Source organism: Chiloscyllium plagiosum, chromosome 26 (assembly GCF_004010195.1).
Source record: "Chiloscyllium plagiosum isolate BGI_BamShark_2017 chromosome 26, ASM401019v2, whole genome shotgun sequence".
NCBI classification, from domain to species: Eukaryota; Metazoa; Chordata; class Chondrichthyes; order Orectolobiformes; family Hemiscylliidae; genus Chiloscyllium; species Chiloscyllium plagiosum.
Window position 1 is genome coordinate 14,151,751 of NC_057735.1, and position 18,093 is coordinate 14,169,843.

Sequence of the window (18,093 nt, forward strand, 5' to 3'; positions counted from 1 at the left end):
TCAGGCGACTGACTGTGTGGAGTTTGCACGTTCTCCCCGTGTCTGCGTGGGTTTCCTCCGGGTGCTCCGGTTTCCTCCCTCAATCCAAAGATGTGCAGGTCAGGTGAATTGACCATGTTAAATTGCCCGTAGAGTTAGGTAATGGGTAAATATAGGGGTATGGGTGGGTTGCGCTTCGGCGGGTCGGTGCGGACTTGTTGGGCCGAAGGGCCTGTTTCCACACTGTAATCTAATCTGATCTAATCTAATCTAAAACATTTCCATGCTGTACACCCTAATGACTACATTCTAAAAGCATTAGGATGTGGATTTTACTTTAAATCTTAAGGGGAATGGACAGAATAAATAGGCAAAGTCTTTTCCCTGGGATATGTAAGTCCAGAACTAGGTTTAAGGTGAAAGGGATAAAATGTAAAAGAGGCCTAAGGGGCAACTTTTTCATGCAGAGGGTAGTACGTGTATGGAATGAGCTGCCAGAGGAAGTGGTGGAGGCTGGTACAGTTACAACATTTAAAAGGCATCTGGATGGGTATATGAATAGGAAGGGTTTGGAGGGCTTGCAAGTGGGACTAGATTAGGTTAAGATATCTGGTTGGCATGGATGAGTTGGACTGAAGGTGAAAGTGAGGACGGCAGATGCTGGAGATTAGACAAAAGTGAGGACTGAAGATGCTGGAGATCAGAATCAAGATTAGAGTGGGTGCTGGAAAAGCACAGCAGGTCAGGCAGCATCCGAGAAACCGGAAAATCGACGTTTCGGGCAAAAGCCCTCCTGATGAAGGGCTTTTGCCCGAAACGTCGATTTTCCGGTTTCTCGGATGCTGCCTGACCTGCTGTGCTTTTCCAGCACCCACTCTAATCTTAGTGTGGTGCTGGAAAAGCACAGCCGGTCAGGCAGCATCCGAGGAGCAGGAGAATCGACGTTTTGGCCAAAAAAAGCCAGGGTCCGTTTCCGCGTTGTACATCCCTCCGACTGCTTGGTGCGAGTGATGTGTGAGGCTGGGAGGACTGGGCTGCAGTTCCTGCTCAGCCAGTGCAGGGGGCAGTCGAGGCTGCGCTGGGGGGCGGCGGAGCGGAAGCGGTTGAGAGGAGCTGAGGCGGCGAGCAGCTTCAACCTCCATCCCAACGGCGTGTAATTCATTCGGACCTGAAGCCCCCGACCGCCCTGAAGGCGAACGTAAGTGTGAAATTTGCATCGATGCGGTCTTTTTTTTTAGAAAAAACACGATATTTTAATCTTCATTTACTTTAAGCTGGTGTCCAGGTCAGGTGTCTCTCGAGTGTACAGGCCTCAACTCATCCTGAAGCAGAAATAAATGCCTCAGCTTTATAAAGTCGCATGCTGCTTAATGCACTCAATATCTCCTTCTTAAATTTTAAATTTAATGTGTTCGTCGGTGTTGGCTTATCTTTTTTGATTGCAGCAAAACATTTTGCTTAAAAACTCTTCCAAACACAATTATTTACTTTTTAAATGTTTGATGCATTAAAAGTAAGCACGTTTCAGGTAAATGCCTTTTAAAAATTGTATATATTAGCGGTTTTGGTGCGTCACATTGCAAGTGTGAAATGATTTGTGATCAAAGGCTGTAAATTCTATCTGTCTGCTTATTTAAAAGGAGGGTTTGCAGTGCAGTGGGTGGTGCCCCTGCCTCTGAGCCAGACGCTCTGGGTTTGAGCCCTTTTCCAAAATTTGATGGCCCAGGAAGGTATATTCATAATGCAGTCAAAATGCAAAATCTGGACCCCAAACAGCAGTGGAAGAGATTTCTGGACAGCCATATGATGGAAAGAAGATTGAAGCCTCTACCCATTGCAATCTGGGAGTTCAGAGCACAACTAGTATGTAAAATAACATGTTGCCGCACAATGTGGACTCCATTGAGCTGTAACAGAAGCCATCCTGAGAAGTGATGAATGATTTCACTTCTTCTGTGTTGATTGTTCACACCTAGATTTTTTGTGGCTTTTTTTTAGGAAAAGAGATAATGGCAGATTAATAATATATTGTGTTAAGAGCATGGAAAAGCATTTTCAATAGATAATGTAACAGTTGTGTGATATGTTTCTTCTAATATAGCAAAATATCTTTCTAAACTTTAATTGTGATTGGAAGTTGTATGAGCTGTTTGGACAAGTGAATATTGTGTTGCCAGAGTCTTACCAGACCATAGGGACTGGTGGTGATTTAACCTGAGGGCCACCAGACCTCAGGTGAGGGAAGAGGTTGAGAAAGAGAGTCCTTCATGGTAACCTCAAACCGGTGATGGCAATTGAACCCACGCTTGGAAAGAAAATCACCTATTTGAAGGGTTTATCTGATGCACTTGACTCTCAGCTAGCACTTTGTACTTACATTTCTGTCTCAAAATGGCATCCAAGAAGGATGTGGTTTCTCAGATCATTTGTACCTTGCCACAGACATATCCACTTGATTTATGGAGCGTGTAGTTGGGTGCTCAGGTGTAGTGGGCTTCAATAAGACAGAATGTTTTCATTGTCCCAACAGTGGTATTTTGAAATGATTTTACAACATTAACTTGCTGCAAAGCATTTAACAATTTTGACATAGCTAATATGTGTTGATGCAGTGGCTCTGTAATTAAGTAATTAGTAATTAAAAGTACTTTGAGAATCAGTTTAATTCACTGTATTGAAGTGCCATTCTATATAATATGCTGGAGGTAGGTTTGAACAACAATCTCTCACCTGTGAGTGACCAAACAACTATGTAACAAATTTAAAGGCAATTTGGGATGCGAAACAAATGCTGACTTTACCAACAGGCTTTATATTCCCATGAAAGAATAAAATAAGTGTTGTGAGTTGTAAGTGAGATGACAATACTTTTTTTTGACCACCTGTTCCGTTCCTCATGGGCAACTAGTAATTATTCCAAATTATTAAATGCGAAGAGTGCTAAATGCTGACAATGAGCCGACATATGGAATAGCACCTTAATGTGTTCCTATAATAATTCAATTCTTATTTTGTATGCAGCATTTCCAGTAGTGCATTTCGTGCTCACCAGTTGATAACAATGTTATATGCTGCTTCATTGCACTTATAATGGATAGAGGCAACTTTTTCAGTATTTAATTCTTATTGAAAGCTAGAGAAGGTGGAAGAAGGAGCCTTGTGCTAGGCAGGTATGAAATCCCATTTGGTATTTTGGTAGCTTTGTGGGAAGATTTTTTTCCTTATTTATTTTGCATTTCTAGTTGATTTGCTTATATTTTTTAAATATATGATGTCTTGCAGCTATTCTCCATTCAGAGTGAAGACAATGAGACGTGTGCTGATTTTTGCTGGTTTTTCATTTTGTGTGGGTGCGACTGATCCACTTGTTTGGAAGAGTTTCTTTCATTCCAAGTGAGAGGGGAAAGATATAAAAGAGACCTACGGGGCAATTTTTTCACACAGTGGGTGGTACGTGTATGGAATGAACTGCCAGAGGAAGTGGTGGAAGCTGGTACAATTGCAACATTTAAGAGGCATTTGGATGGGTATATGAATAGGAAGGATTTGGAGGTATATGGGCCAGGTGCTGGCAGGTGGGACTGGACTGGGTTGGGATATCTGGTCGGCATGGATGGGTTGGACTGAAGGGTCTGTTTCCATGCTGTACATCTCTATGACTGTATTGCCACTGGCTACAAAGAGCAAAAAAGACTTGAGACTACAAGCTGGACCAATATATAATGTTCATGGGTTCCTTTAGGCCTTGCTTATACCAGATGCAAACCTACCTTTGCCAGTCTAAAGTAATGTATTGCATATGTAAAAATGAAAGTTAGGAGGTATTGATTGAAAGATCAGCTTATTGGTTGTTAACAAGAAATATCTTTGTTTCAGACAACCATTTGATTGCCAAAATGACTTCGGCTTCTGTCTCTGACACATATACGTCAGCTGATGCAACCTGCAGAGTCTCGGTGGAAAATGTTACCCAGGTAATGTGGGCATCAGAAGTTACTTTGAATCTGTGACAATCTCTGTACAGGCAGTCCCCAGGTTGTGTTTCGTTTATGAATGTGATTGTAAGTTGATTTGCATGCAAGTCAGAACACAACTAATATAAAATATCCATTTGTAAGTACCAGCGAATGTTTGCATGTTGGATCCTTAAATTTAATATTAATATGGAATCTCGCTAATAAGTACAAAGCATTCTTAAGATGTACATTCGTAGATCAGGAACCACCTATATGTTCAAAAATTAATAATTTATAGATGAGTCCTAATTGCGAAGTAAATGCTTGGGTTTCAGCTCCACCTGGTGGCTGGCTGAAGCTGCTGTGGGAAAGACATGGTTTGTGCATTTTTACTGTCCGTCACCTCACAGGCAATGGAACAATGCTTGAAGATGAAACAAAGTGGGCCAAATAAATGAAACTTAACTAAATGTTTTGTATTTTCAACTATAATTTGTATCTTTTATCAATTCACTGATGTACATCATGACAATCTATTCAATTATGGAAATGTTATTTTTGAAATCTGTTGATTTGGTTCCATGTTTCAATATGGATGCACTTTATTTTTTTAAATGTTGCTTATTTTGAATTCATGAAATTACATGCAACTAAATATTTTAGTACACACTATCCTCTGAGTTTTTATTTATCATTTTTATCCGCTGAAGTCTTAATCCTGCTTCTAGCTTGAGGGTTCTGGATTTAGGAAACTAGTACTTGAGAGCAGAAGTAAGCCATTTGGCCCTTCAAGCTTGTACTTTCTATTCAATAGGATAATGACTGATTTGGTTGTTGTCTGGGCTTCAATTTCCTGTCTGCCCCTCATAACCCTTGACCCCCTTTTTTTTTACCAATAATCTGTCTGACTCAGCCTTGAATACATTTATCGATGCAGTCTCTCCTATCCTGTGAAGAAGAGAATGTCACATTCTAATCACCCTTTGAGAGAAACAGATTCCTCTAATCTCTTTATTAAAATGAAAACTTAAACTACGTCCCTTAGTTTTAATCTCTCCCACATTTCCCTGCTTTTATATGCTATTCCACTTGGAATAAATCCTATTCCATTTGCTTTCCTAATTTCTTGCTGTACCTTTGATTCGTGTACTAGGACACACCGATTCCATTGTGTTTGCGTTTTTGCATTTTCTCTCTGTTCTTTTAAAAAAGGCTAATGGTTTTTTATTCTTCCTGCAAAAATAGAAAATTTATTTTTTCTGCATGTTATTGCTCTTGCCAAAGTTTTGCTTGCTCAATCTATCTCTGTCCCTTTACAGACTCTCGCTCTTGTTGACAATCATCTTTGCTGCTGATCTTGTTGTTACCCACAAATGTAATTACAATGCACTCAATCCTTTCATCCAAATCATGAACATACCTTGTAAGTAGTTGAGGATTTAGCACTGATGTCTGTGACACAGTTTCATTTTGCCAAACAGAAAATGACTCATTGTCAGTTTACTGTTAGCTAATCAATTTTTTTTAGCTGAAAATGTGATGCTGGAAAAGCGCAGCAGGTCAGGCAGCATCCAAGGAGCAGGAGAATCGATGTTTCGGGCATGAGCTCTTTAGGAATGAGGAGAGTGTGCCAAGCAGGCTAAGATAAAAGGTAGGAGGCGCTCTTCCTCCAGCCGTCATGTTGCTATGGTCTGGCGATAGAGGAGTCCAAGGACCTGCATGTCCTTGGTGGAGTGGGAGGGGGAGTTGAAGTGTTGAGCCACGGGGTGGTTGGGTTGGTTGGTCCGGGTGTCCCAGAGGTGTTCTCTGAAACGTTCCGCAAGTAGGCGGCCTGTCTCCCCAATATAGAGGAGGCCACATCGAGTGCAGCGGGTGCAGTAAATGATGTGTGTGGAGGTGCAGGTGAATTTAATTTTTTTATCCAAGCTAATATGTTATCCCCAAACCAGCTGTAATCTTGTGACCAGCTTTTGATGTGGTGCCTCATCAAATGCCTTGTGGAAGTCCAAGTATGCCAGTTATATCCACTGACTTTACTTTTCCAAAAAGCTTTAGTACATTAGCTAAAATACAATTTCTCTTTCACAAAGCCATGATTGCTGTTTGATGATGTAGTGATATTCTGAGTATCCTGCATAACCCTCGTAATGGACTCTAACACATCTTCGATGATGTTAAAATTAGCACAACACCAGGTTATAGTCCAACAAGTTTATTTGGAAGCATTAGCTTTCGGAGTGCTGCTCCTTCATCAGGTGGTTGTGGATTGTAAGGCACAGAATTTATAGTAAAAGTTTACGGTGACGAAAGAACAGCAGTCTGAAAGCCAGTCCTTCCAAATAAACCTGTTGGGCTATAATCTGGTGTTGTGTGATTTTTAACTTTGTACAGACCAGTCCATCACCGGCACCTCCAAATCACATCTTTGATGATAGATGTTTGGCCTAACTGGCCTATAGTTTCTTGCTTTCTTCCTCTCTCTCCTTGGGAAAAAAAGGCTTTGCCATTTTCAGTTTGGCTGGGACCTTCCAGAATTGAAGGAATTTCATCTTTTAAGATCCCAGGCTGCAGACCATCCGGTTCTTTCAAGTTAAAGTCATCTTTCAGTACATAACTAATGCTATCCTTGATCAATAGAACCACTTTGCCATCTTTTCTTAGCATCCTGTCATTCTGATATATCCTTCAACAGTGTCCAGTGTTAAGGTCCCAGCCTTGCTCACCTTTCAATTTTATCTTTATACTGCCAATTAGGTCATATGTATTTATCCATATCTGTTCTAAACGATCACCCGATTATTACAAATGCTGCATGTATGTTTTGCCTTGTCAATTGGGACATTTTTTTACCTTTATGTATTTTATTCCTTCCTGTTACATTCTGGTAATCAATACCCAAATTGCTGTTCTGCTTTATTTCTTGGTTGTCTTTACCATATGTTTTCTCACTTGATTCCTTCTGCTCCCTATTTAGTTTAAAGCTCTGTTCACTGCCCGGGTATTTGATTTTCCAGAACTATGGTTCAAGTGTAGGCTGTCCCATGGGTACAGTATTCACTTTCAGCAGTACCGTTTCCATACCCCAATAATGAAACCCACTTCTCCCACACCTATCTTTGAGTCATGTACTTATTTCTCTAATCTTATTTGCTTTACGCCAATTTGCTTGAGGCTCAGGCAACAATCCAAGAATTATTACCTTTTGAGAGTCAGCTTTTCTTATTTGGCCTCCAGCTATTCACACACCCTAAGCAGAGCCTCTTTCTTAGCTCTTTTGACATTATTGGTACCGGCTTGTAACATGACATCTAGATCCTCCCCTCCTACTACAGTTCTTCTGCAACCCAGAGCAGATGACCTAAACCTTGGGCAAGCACTGTAGCTGCCTGGACTCTTGTTCTTAGATACAGTGAGCTTTGCCTATCCTTTTGACTGTAGTGTCCTCGCATATCATTGCATCCCTATTTTTCCCCTGTGTGAATGACTTGCTTTGCCATGGTGACTTGGTCAGTTCATTTATCCACCCTGCAGCTCCTACTCTCATGCAAACAAATTGGAAGAAGCTCAGAAGCAGTTGAACAATTGCAAAGAGTAAATCTCGTGTATATCCACCTCTGGGTCCCACTGTCTGCCTCACTTATTGTCATCTTCTGCGCCCTACTGCTGATCAAATCTAAGGAGTCTGACTAATTCTTGGAACAAAGTGTTCACATAACTTCTCCCTCAATACTTTGCAATGCCTGAATGTACTTATTGAACAGTGTGTGGAATATTCGTATGTATTGTCTACTCAGTTCTATGGGTTTTATTTGCTAGAAATCATCGAGTTCCAAAGCATCAATGTCCCCCTCAGATAACTATTATCTGGCACGAAGGCGGACACTGCAGGTGGTGGTTAGTTCCCTACTAACTGAAGCAGGTTTTGACGCAGCAGAAAAGGCAGCTGTTGAAACACTGACTGAAATGCTGCAGAGCTGTGAGTAGAAAATAGTTGGCTTTGTTTAGTATTGTTCAGTTTTTAAAGCGACAGATAATTCCATTAGTGCAAAGGTTATTTTATAGTCCAGAATTTTTTAATGGTTTGTTGATTTAGTTGTTAAAGATGGACTTTGTTTAACAAAGGACTGGAATCTCACAGAGTCAGCTGGGACATTGGAGTGGTAGTTAGGAGGCAGAGATCTTAAGACTGCATCTTGTTAATAAACTACTATTAAGGAGGAAAATTATTTTGTTTCATACTTTACTTTTTGTCTTGGATCCTCTTAACAGAATCACTGAGGATTTGTTTTCAAATGAAGAACCTTTGATTTTTCTTTTAGCCCCAGCTGTGAGAATCCAGACTAGAAACTCAAGCATGTCACAAACCACAATGTTTAAGCTGTAATTTTGTTATAAGTATCTTAGGATTTTCTTCCCAACTTGGTGAAAGTTGTAGCAGAAAATCTACCTTCACCTGTGGGGTGCCATGTATTGTTGAGCTTTCAAAGGTCTCTTTTTCACATTTTAATGCAAAAGGTTATGTTTTTTTTAAAAATTGTTCTCAATTGGTGTAAAATATTTGGCTTGAGAATTATTTTCTAAATGTTTTCATTCCGTTGTCCTCTTAGTTGCCCATGTGCTGTTCCCCGTCTCTGACCACCCCCACCCAACAAATCGTGCTCTATTTATTCTATGATTCTATTTTACTTTGTAGTCGATTTGTACAAATTCAGCATTGCTTTAAGTATCTTCAGTCACACCTGTAAGCAGCCTTAGTGTCATATGTTTGTTGGGTATGACTTAAACTGTCGTATTTACTTTTATAATAACCTAACCTGGGTATGTCGCAGCTGTGTGTGTTATCTTGTGAACAGAATCAGATATTTTATGTCTTTGGCTCATGTACACCTGCAGTGTCCTCCATGGTGGACCGAGTTTGTTTTGAGACAAAACTGACTCTGTAATTACTGGGCTGTACAACTCCTGTAGTATGGTGAAGACAAACCAATTTTGATGATTGTGTTCACGTAATTCAATCGATATAATCCATCTCCTCCCCCCCGACCCACACTGATACAGGCTAATTGTGTGACCAGTCACCACCAGGATTCAGGTGAATAGAGTCTTCACAGCAGCATGAATCTTTTTGATGTTAAATCCTATTTTGTTGTCCAAGACACACTGATTCGGGCATTGTCTGAATCTTAATCTGAATCACTTGAGTTTGGAGTAAAGTTTCATAACTGAGATGCTGGCTTTTCCTGATTTTTCTGAACAGATTTGTCTGACCTGCAGAGTATCTTGAGAGGTCTCTGCCTTTTTCTCTGAAATATGGCAAAACCACTGCAAAAACAGTGTTCATATTGTTAAATTGACGAAACTGTAAAGAGAGTATTATCATTTACCTGAATAATAGCGAATTAATTTAGTTTGTATTTTAACAGTTTTATTGGACATTTTTATTAAGTAAGCATTGCATAATAGAGGGATAGAGAAGTATGTGCAATGTATTTTGCTCCTCAAACACTGTTTTATTTAAGTAGGAACTTCTTTTCTCCCCTAGATCTGTCTGAAATTGGTCGAAGTGCTAAAGTATATTGTGAACATTCAGCGCGAACTCAACCAACCTTGTCAGATATTGTGGTTACTTTGGCAGAAATGGGTATGTTCTATGTTGTGCTCAAGTGTTGACCTAGTTTGTTAAATTTACCGAATATTTTGTGCAACTTCTTAAACCACAAGAGCCCAAAGTTACAGCAGTGAGAAGTACCTAATTTGCAGGGTTTTATTTCAAAAATAAATTGGTACCAGTAGTTTAAATGTTTTGCAAGATAAATGTGCTTGTTGCAGTGAATATACATTGGCATTGCATCATTATCGATTTGATAATCATACTTTTTTAAAATTACGTAGCTAAAATGAAACTTTCCACTCGTATGATTTTATGATCATTGTGCTGACTGGTTTTGGTTTAGTGAACCCTTAGTGATATTTCTACTCTTTTTTTTTTAATAGCTGCATTTATGTAGCAAGCTACTTTCTCTTCAGGATGTGGCACAACTCTTCACAGCCAATGGTTTGCTTTTTGTTGTCTGACAACATTCTACATGCAACAGAACGCGAGACAAATGAACTAATAATAGTTTTCTGCCCTAATCTTTAACTGCTTCTTGACTAAGACATTCTAAAACTGGTCCAAATGTATTCAAGGATAGTACATAAACTAGAACCAGATCTATTATAGCCTCTTGGCCACGGAACGGGATTAGAAATCAAAAAGAAATTAGTTCAAATTCTGTAATAGCAGTTGTGAAATTGAATTCAATATATCTGTTCATTTATGCCCAATCCCCAGAAAATGTGCTGAATTACAAAAACCGAACTGGCTCACAGGCATGCGCCAGGGAATCTATACTTGGTTTGACCTGCACAGATGTGAGTAATTCATGATGCACTGAGGGATAGGTGATTTTAAAAACTTTCTTTCCCATGTCACCAACATTCCAAGGCAATTTTTTTAAACTGTTTTTACCACTTGGTACTAGATTGCAATTGTAGTTTTGGTCAGCCAGTTTGGTTAGTTATTTTTTGACCAGATTCAAAATAAGATTTGTACTCTTCTTTCTAGAAAATTGCAGTAACTCAATTCCATACTGCATCACTGCTGTGATAGCTTGACTGTTTCACTTTCTGTGCTACTGAATCTTGTGGTCTTTCAGCAAAATTGATAAATGGTGTTGAATTGCAGTTTTATGCCTGCTGATTTGAGTTACTGAAGAATTGCTGAGAGTATGGCCAGCTGTCCTTTGTTTTGATTTTTATACTCTTATTCTTCAGGTTTTAATGTGGATAATATTCAGGCTTATGCCAAGCGATCACAGAGAATGGTTATTACAGCTCGTAAGTATGTTTGCACCAAATGTGAGTTATAGAGTATTATGACCTTTCAACACTAGGGAAGGGATTGTGTAAAGAAAAAAGCTGCTGTTCAGCAGAGAAAGAGATCCATTGCATCACATTAGGAATTCCGAGTTTGTCACTGAATAGATTTGACCCCAGGAACTCTCAATCCTTCAAGTAAAATTGAGAATTGAACTTACATTAGAAATTGCATGCTGACTGCAGGAGCCAAAAGAAATAACAGTTTTTTTTCATTTTGTTATTTTGAATTTTTCATTACTTATAACCATTTCATTTTATCTCGTTATTTTATACATGCTCTCCCAAAAGTCTTAAACTAGATTGTATTTTATTTTGCGTTTTTATGTGGCTTCACTCCTTTCTTGATTATCTTAGAATCAAAAGTATCAAGGATTTATTCAGCCTGATAATTGTGATGTTTTCTGGTCTTCTCCAACCTTTAGTTTTATTTCCTATTACTAATTATATTCCCGGTGCGTATTTGCAGTATCTTCTGCAAGCAAAAGGTCATTTGCAACCTGTGTCAAAATGACAGTGGATGTCACTCTTTCACCATTGACTCTGCTGATGTTAGTTTATCTGCCAATCTAATGTTAAACCCATGATGAGTATTACAATTCTACAGTGCAACTTAAGTTGCGTTTTATCCACTTTCCTGGTGTACTCAGCATTCCTGTTATAACTTTTCTTGATAATCTTTGATTATACTTCCAGAAAGCATTTCAAGATAATTGTAGTACTGTCAGTTGCAAATAATTTGCCAAGATACCATCGACATCACCTTACAAACCCATGACCTTTACTAGGGCAAAGAGTGTATGGGAATATTGCCACATGCAAGTTCCCCTCCAAGCTGCATTAATTGCTGACCTATTTCCAAATCATGATGATGTCTCTGGGTCAAAATCCTGGAACTGTCTTCCAAATGGCACTGTGGGTGTTCTTACATCACAGGACTGCAGTGGTTCAAGAAGGTGGCTCACCTTCTCAAGGATAAAGTTAAAAATCGCACACCAGGTTATTGTCCAACAGGTTTATTTAGAAGCACTAGCTTTCAGAGTGCTGCTCCTTCAGCTACCTGGTGACGGAGCAGTGCTCCGAAAGTGCAGCGCTCTGAAAGCGAGTGCTTCCAAATACTGTAAACCTGTTGGGCTTTATCCTGGTGTTGTGATTTTTAACTTTGTCCACCCCAGTCTAACACCGGCTCCTCCACATCATGGGTTCTCAAGCATGGTTAGGAAAGAAGAATAAATGCTGACTTAGCTAGTAAGGCCAACGCCCTATGAAAGAATAAATAATTAAAAAGTCTGGCATTTGTGAAAAAATTAATTTGAGGGACTAAGAATATTGTACAAAAGGTATAATTTTGAAAAAGCATTTTTCCTGGAAATGTGTAATTAAAATGTATCAATGCTGATGTAAATATTTATTAAATTAGCTAATTTTATGTTAGTTTCTTAATTTTGCTTTTAGTATTGTTAATATGGATAGGCTTTGACAAATGAGAAGCTTCATGTCTCCATCAGCCCCCACTAATTTGGCTATAAGAACTTGTCAAACTGCTCTGCACCTTGAGGTGGACTGATGTTTATTTAGCGTGTATGCATTAGATTGGCTATTGTTACAGAACATTTCTGCAGGCATTGATGCCATTCACAGTTAAGTAAAATGCAGAAAAGAAAACCACACCCAGCTTGATTTGTTTCCCACTGATAAGCTTCTTGGCAAAAGGAATCTAATTACATTACCAGCTAAGGGCAGCCATTGACCATGCAGCTTTTCACTTACAACTTTCTGCGCTGATGTTCTTTGCCCATCTTTCCTAAACATTGGTTCTGTTATCATGTCTAATAACACCCCTCTCGTGAAGCAGTTGGGTGATCGATCTTCATTTGTGTGTATGTGATCACAAGTGGGATATTTGACGTTTATCCTAACCCACTCCTCAACCAATGTCTATACATATATACTCTGTTACTGGCCCGGATCTTATTCGTTTGTATTATTACTTTCCAGTGTGAAATCTGTTAAAATACCAAACATGCTTTTTGAAGGTGGTGGGACAGAACAGAATCTCAAGACTACTAAAGCCAGTTGTAATTGTATACCCTGCTGAGGTAGTGATCAATTTATAATTTTCTTTTCCCTTTAAGCTCCTGTTACTAATACTCCGGCACCCCCCAGAGCACTTTCTACAGGACAGAAGAGAACACACCCTTCGTACATCCCAGGACATTTTCCAGAGTTCCCTGATCCTCACACCTATATAAAGACGCCTGTAAGTGCAAAGCTATATGTTTGGCATTGTGTCCTGCCTCACATCTTTAAGAGTTTAGTAAGCAACATAACCAATCACAAATTTGAGGGTTGATTTGAAATTCTGAAATTTATGGCTTGGTATGTGGATGTTAAAGGCTTGTGTGTGTGCCACTGTGTTAATGCAAGACTCACTTTGCAGAAGAAGCACTAGTTTGGAGAGGAAGCATTGAGAGTGCAGCAATAAAGTGAATTAAAAAGTGGGCATTTTAAATTATGTTTGAAATAATTAACTGAATGTAATGAGAGCAGAGTTTTGTGAAGTTGTTAAAGCAAAATTGAGAGTATTCTGCATATTTGAAATTAAAAAATCCAGAAAAGAAAACTCCGATTAGAGTTAGCTACATCTCGAAAAAACAACTGACTGAATGAGATTTTGTAGTAGCAGGGCAGCTTCTTTCACATATTGCATGGCAAACGTCTGAGCAGGTAATAGTGCAGCAAGACCTGCGTGAACAAGGCAAGCAACCATGTAACTCCTTAGGTGGTCAGATTGAAGGATTGAGAAACAATAGTGCAAAGACTTAGAAGGAATTGTGAATTAGATGGGTAAATCCAAAGAAAGGGAAAGAAAGCTGGGATTTGGCAAGGATATTATTAAGCTGAAGAAAATTCAAAAGAGATTTATCAGAATGTTGCCTGGAATGGAGGATGAGAATTATAAGGAGAAAGTGAGGTCTGCAGATGCTGGAGATCAGAGCTGGAAATGTGTTGCTGGAAAAGCGCAGCAGGTCAGGCAGCATCCAGGGAACAGGAGAATCGACGTTTCGGGCATAAGCCCTTCTTCACTCTGCTCTCATTACATTCACAGTTAATTATTTCAAGCATAATTTAAAATGCCCACTTTTTAATTCACTTTATTGCTGCACTCTCAATGCTTCCTCTCCAAACTAGTGCTTCTTCTGCAAAGTGAGTCTTGCATTAACACAGTGGCACACACACAAGCCTTTAACATCCACATACCAAGCCTTTCCTGAAGAAGGGCTTATGCCCGAAACGTCGATTCTCCTGTTCCCTGGATGCTGCCTGACCTGCTGCGCTTTTCCAGCAACACATTTCCAGATGAGAATTATAAGGAGAGGCTGAGTATACTAGGACTTTTTTCACGAGAGCGTAGGAGGTTGCGAAGTGACCTTAAAAGTTTATAAAATCATGAGTGATATTGATAAGGTGAATTGCAGGTGTGTTTCTCAAGGGTGAGGGATTTCAAGATTTGGAGCATATTTTTAAGGTGAGAGGAGAAAAATTTTAAAAGAAAATTTAATTGGGGCAATTTTTTAACACAGCGGTTTGTGTGGGGAATGATCTTCCAGTGGTGGGTGCAGGTGGAGTTACAACAGATAAGTACATGAATAAGAAATATTTTGAGGGATATGGACCAAGAGCAGGCAGGTGGAACGAGTTTAGTTTGGGATTATGGTCACCATGGACTCGTTGGACTGAAGGCTCTATTTCCATGCTCGCTGACTCTATTTTTCTTGAAAATCATTTAAAAATTTTCCATCTAAGAGCTCAAACAATACCTGAAGGAATGAAACTCCACACTTGCCCATTGCTTCAGGTTGATGACCTATTATCAGAACATAGGTTGGTGTTTTAAATTGTTTTGATTAACAAATCAGTTTATCCCCATTTGAGTTTTGAGAAATTGCAGATTAGCACCATTAGGACAAGTGTGTTTATCAATTTTTAAAGTGTATTTGTTTTAAGCAAGTGTCATTTTTGAGCAATTTTTTTTCAGATATTTGATAAGGTCAGGTAGTTGTATAGATTAAAAGAATTCCAGGCAACTAAATTGAGCTCAGATATGATATTGTTCAGAACATTGGCAGGGAGAAGATAATAAAATGTGTATACTTAAGTGCATTTTCCTCTGTTGTTAGACAATCAGAGAGCCAGTTTCTGATTACCAAGTGCTGAGGGAGAAAGCTGCGTCCCAGAGAAGAGATGTGGAACGAGCTTTGACCAGGTTTATGGCCAAGACAGGAGAGACTGAGAGTCTGTTCAAAGATGATGTCTCAACATTCCCATGTAAGCTTGTAGTTTTTACTTTTGAACAAAATTACTTTGGTAGAAGAAGGCATGTTTCTGTGGAAAAGAGCATTGGTGTATGGAGAAAAGGGTGCTGCATGGTCTGAGACTCTCCCACAAAGGGAAATAACCTCTCCACATCTATACTTCCAAGTCCCCAAAGAATCTTGCAAGTTTAAATAATGTTATCTTTCATTCTCCTAAACACTAATGAATACAAGCTCAGCCTACCAACCTCTCCTCATATGACAGTCCCACCATACCTTGGATCAGCCTAATGAACCTTCTCTGGACTGCCTCCAATGCCACTTATAAAGAACAAAGAAAATTTACAGCCCGGGAACAGGCACTTCGGCCTTTCAAGTCTGAGCCGATCCAAATGTACTGTTTAAACTTGTGGGTCAATTCTTAAGCATTTGTATCCCTTTGCTCCCCACCTACTCATGCATGTGTCCAGAAGCATCTTAAATGAATCTACCGTGCCTCTACCGCCTCTGCTGGCAACGCGTTCCAAACGCCCACCACCCTCTGTGTGAAGTACTTACCGTGTGTATCCCCTTTAAATTTTCCACCTCTCACCTTGAAAGCATGACCTCTCGTTATTAAATCCTTCACCCTGGGAAAATGCTTGTCTCTATCCACCCTGTGTATACCCTTCATGATTTTGTAAACCTCAATCAAGTCCCCCCTCAATCTCCTTTTTTCTAGTGAAAATAAACCTAATCTACTCAATCTTCTTCATAGCTAGCACCTTCCATACCAGGCAACATCCTCGTAAACCTTCTCTGCACCCTCTCCAAAGCGTCCACATCCTTTTGGTAATGTGGTGACCAGAACTGTACACCGTTATCTATTTCCTTAAATAAGGGACCTAAACTGTTGACAGTATTCCAGCTATGGACTTAATAGCACCTTGTGTAGTTTTAGCAATGCCTCCCTGTTTTTATACCGCATTTCTTTCAAAATGAAAAATCAGCATTTGTCTTTCCATTACTTGGTAAAATTGTTTGTGAGCTTTTGATGATTTATGCACAAGGACTCCCAAACCCCTCTCTGCTATATTTTTCTGTAGTTCTTTCTTCATTTAAGTAATATTCAGCTTCAATATTCTTACTGCCAAAATGCATCATATTTGCTGACATTAGTCTATCTACCAAGATTTTGCCCATTAATGAAGCCTGTCTATATTCCTCTGCAGACTTTGTTTCATCCTCACCACTTGCCTTCCTACCTATTTTTGAGTTGGCTGCAAAGTTGACTATATTACATTCAATTTCTTATACAAATCATTAATATATGTTGTAAATAAGTGTAGTCCTTCCATTTGTTACAGGTTGCCAACCTGAAAATATCCCATTACCCCATCCTATCATTTAGCCAGTCCATGCTAATATACTATTTCTAACACTATGGGCTCTTAGCTTATTAGAGTACCGCACATTAGACTACTTATCAAATCCCTTCTAAAAATCCAAGTGTATTTCATTCATGCTTACTCTTTATGAATAGGGTAAATAGATAAGGTCTTTTACCTGGGGTGGGGAAGTCCAGAACTAGAGGGCATAGGTTTAGGGTGAAAGGGGAAAAATTTAAAAGGGACCTAAGGGCACCTTTTTCATGCAAATTGAAGGGTCTATTTCCATGCTGTATGTCTCTATGCCTCTATCTATCTACTTTATTACCCTCTCAATGAATTCTTATAAATTTGTCAGGCATGATTTCCCTTTCATGAACCTATGCTGACCCTGCTTGATCATACTATGTATTTCTAAGTGCTCTGCGTTTCCATTGTTTATAATAATACCTTTAATATTTTCCCAATACCAGATATTAAGCTAACTGTCTTTTAGTTCCCTGTTATTGTCTCCACTTCTTAAATAACAGAATGAGCCAAGTGCTCTCTTTCTGACTTTGTGATTGTAAATGTCTGTTACGCTTAAAAAAATGTTGATTAAAAAACTTGAGAAGTTTGCAACTAGCAGTGTAAAATCTCTCTGTACCAATATTTTATAAAGTAAAGTTCATTGTCCAATTATAAATAACTAAAAATCAGATGCATAATCTCTGAAATTGTTTTTATTTAAATATTCTTTTTCACACTTTTAAAGTGATTGCTGCGCGAACAACCACAATCCCTTACCTAAATGCCTTGCTACCATCTGAGCTTGAGTTGCAGCAGATGGAGGAGACAGATTCCTCAGAACAGGATGATCAGACTGATACAGAGAACCTTACACTAAATATGAACTCGGTATGTTTTAAATATGCTTTATAGTTTTTTTTCAAAATGTTGACAATGTAGATTATTTACTTATGCAAAGGTTTTACAACTTGCTGTCATGCCGTTCCACCTTGTGGAAAGATTTAGAGCTTTTTTGCCATTTGTCGGATACTTAATTGCGCAGAATAGTTTAGCTGTGTATCTTTGAGCAACCTTAATAGATACTTTTCAGCCATTCTTTAAGGGCTATCTACTGAGACAAACTTTTAACCATTGTTTGTGGTCTCTCCTAATGTGGCTTGTTATAAATGTTTGTGTGCTAACACTCAAAGTGCTATGGGAATGAATGTGCTAAATAAATTCAAGTAGGCAGTCATAGAGATGTACAGCATGGAAACAGACCCTTCGGTCCAACCCGTCCATGCCGACCAGATATCCCAACCCAATCTAGTCCCACCTGCCAGCCCACGGCCCATATCCCTCCAAACCCTTCCTATTCATGTACCCATCCAAATGCCTCTTAAATGGTGCAATTGTACCAACCTCCACCACTTCCTCTGGCAGCTTATTCCACACACGTACCACGTGAAAACGTTGCCCCTTGGGTCTCTTTTATATCTTTCCCCTCTCACCCTAAACCTATGCCCTCTAGTTCTGGACTCCCTGACCCCAGGGAAAAGACTATGCCTA

At 39.3% G+C, this 18,093-nt stretch overlaps 1 protein-coding gene across 1 annotated transcript in view; it reads left to right on the top strand.

Moving 5' to 3' along the window:
* Positions 1 to 1,038: 1,038 nt before the first annotated feature.
* Positions 1,039 to 18,093, top strand: part of taf8 (TAF8 RNA polymerase II, TATA box binding protein (TBP)-associated factor) — a 22,574-nt gene continuing 5,519 nt past the window's right edge. The window contains exons 1-8 of the mRNA XM_043716556.1: positions 1,039 to 1,177; positions 3,856 to 3,953; positions 7,752 to 7,911; positions 9,478 to 9,576; positions 10,752 to 10,814; positions 12,989 to 13,113; positions 15,035 to 15,182; positions 17,291 to 17,433. Coding sequence (XP_043572491.1) covers positions 3,876 to 3,953; positions 7,752 to 7,911; positions 9,478 to 9,576; positions 10,752 to 10,814; positions 12,989 to 13,113; positions 15,035 to 15,182; positions 17,291 to 17,433 — 816 coding nt within the window. The 5' untranslated portion in view covers positions 1,039 to 1,177; positions 3,856 to 3,875. The remainder of the gene's footprint in view (positions 1,178 to 3,855; positions 3,954 to 7,751; positions 7,912 to 9,477; positions 9,577 to 10,751; positions 10,815 to 12,988; positions 13,114 to 15,034; positions 15,183 to 17,290; positions 17,434 to 18,093) is intronic.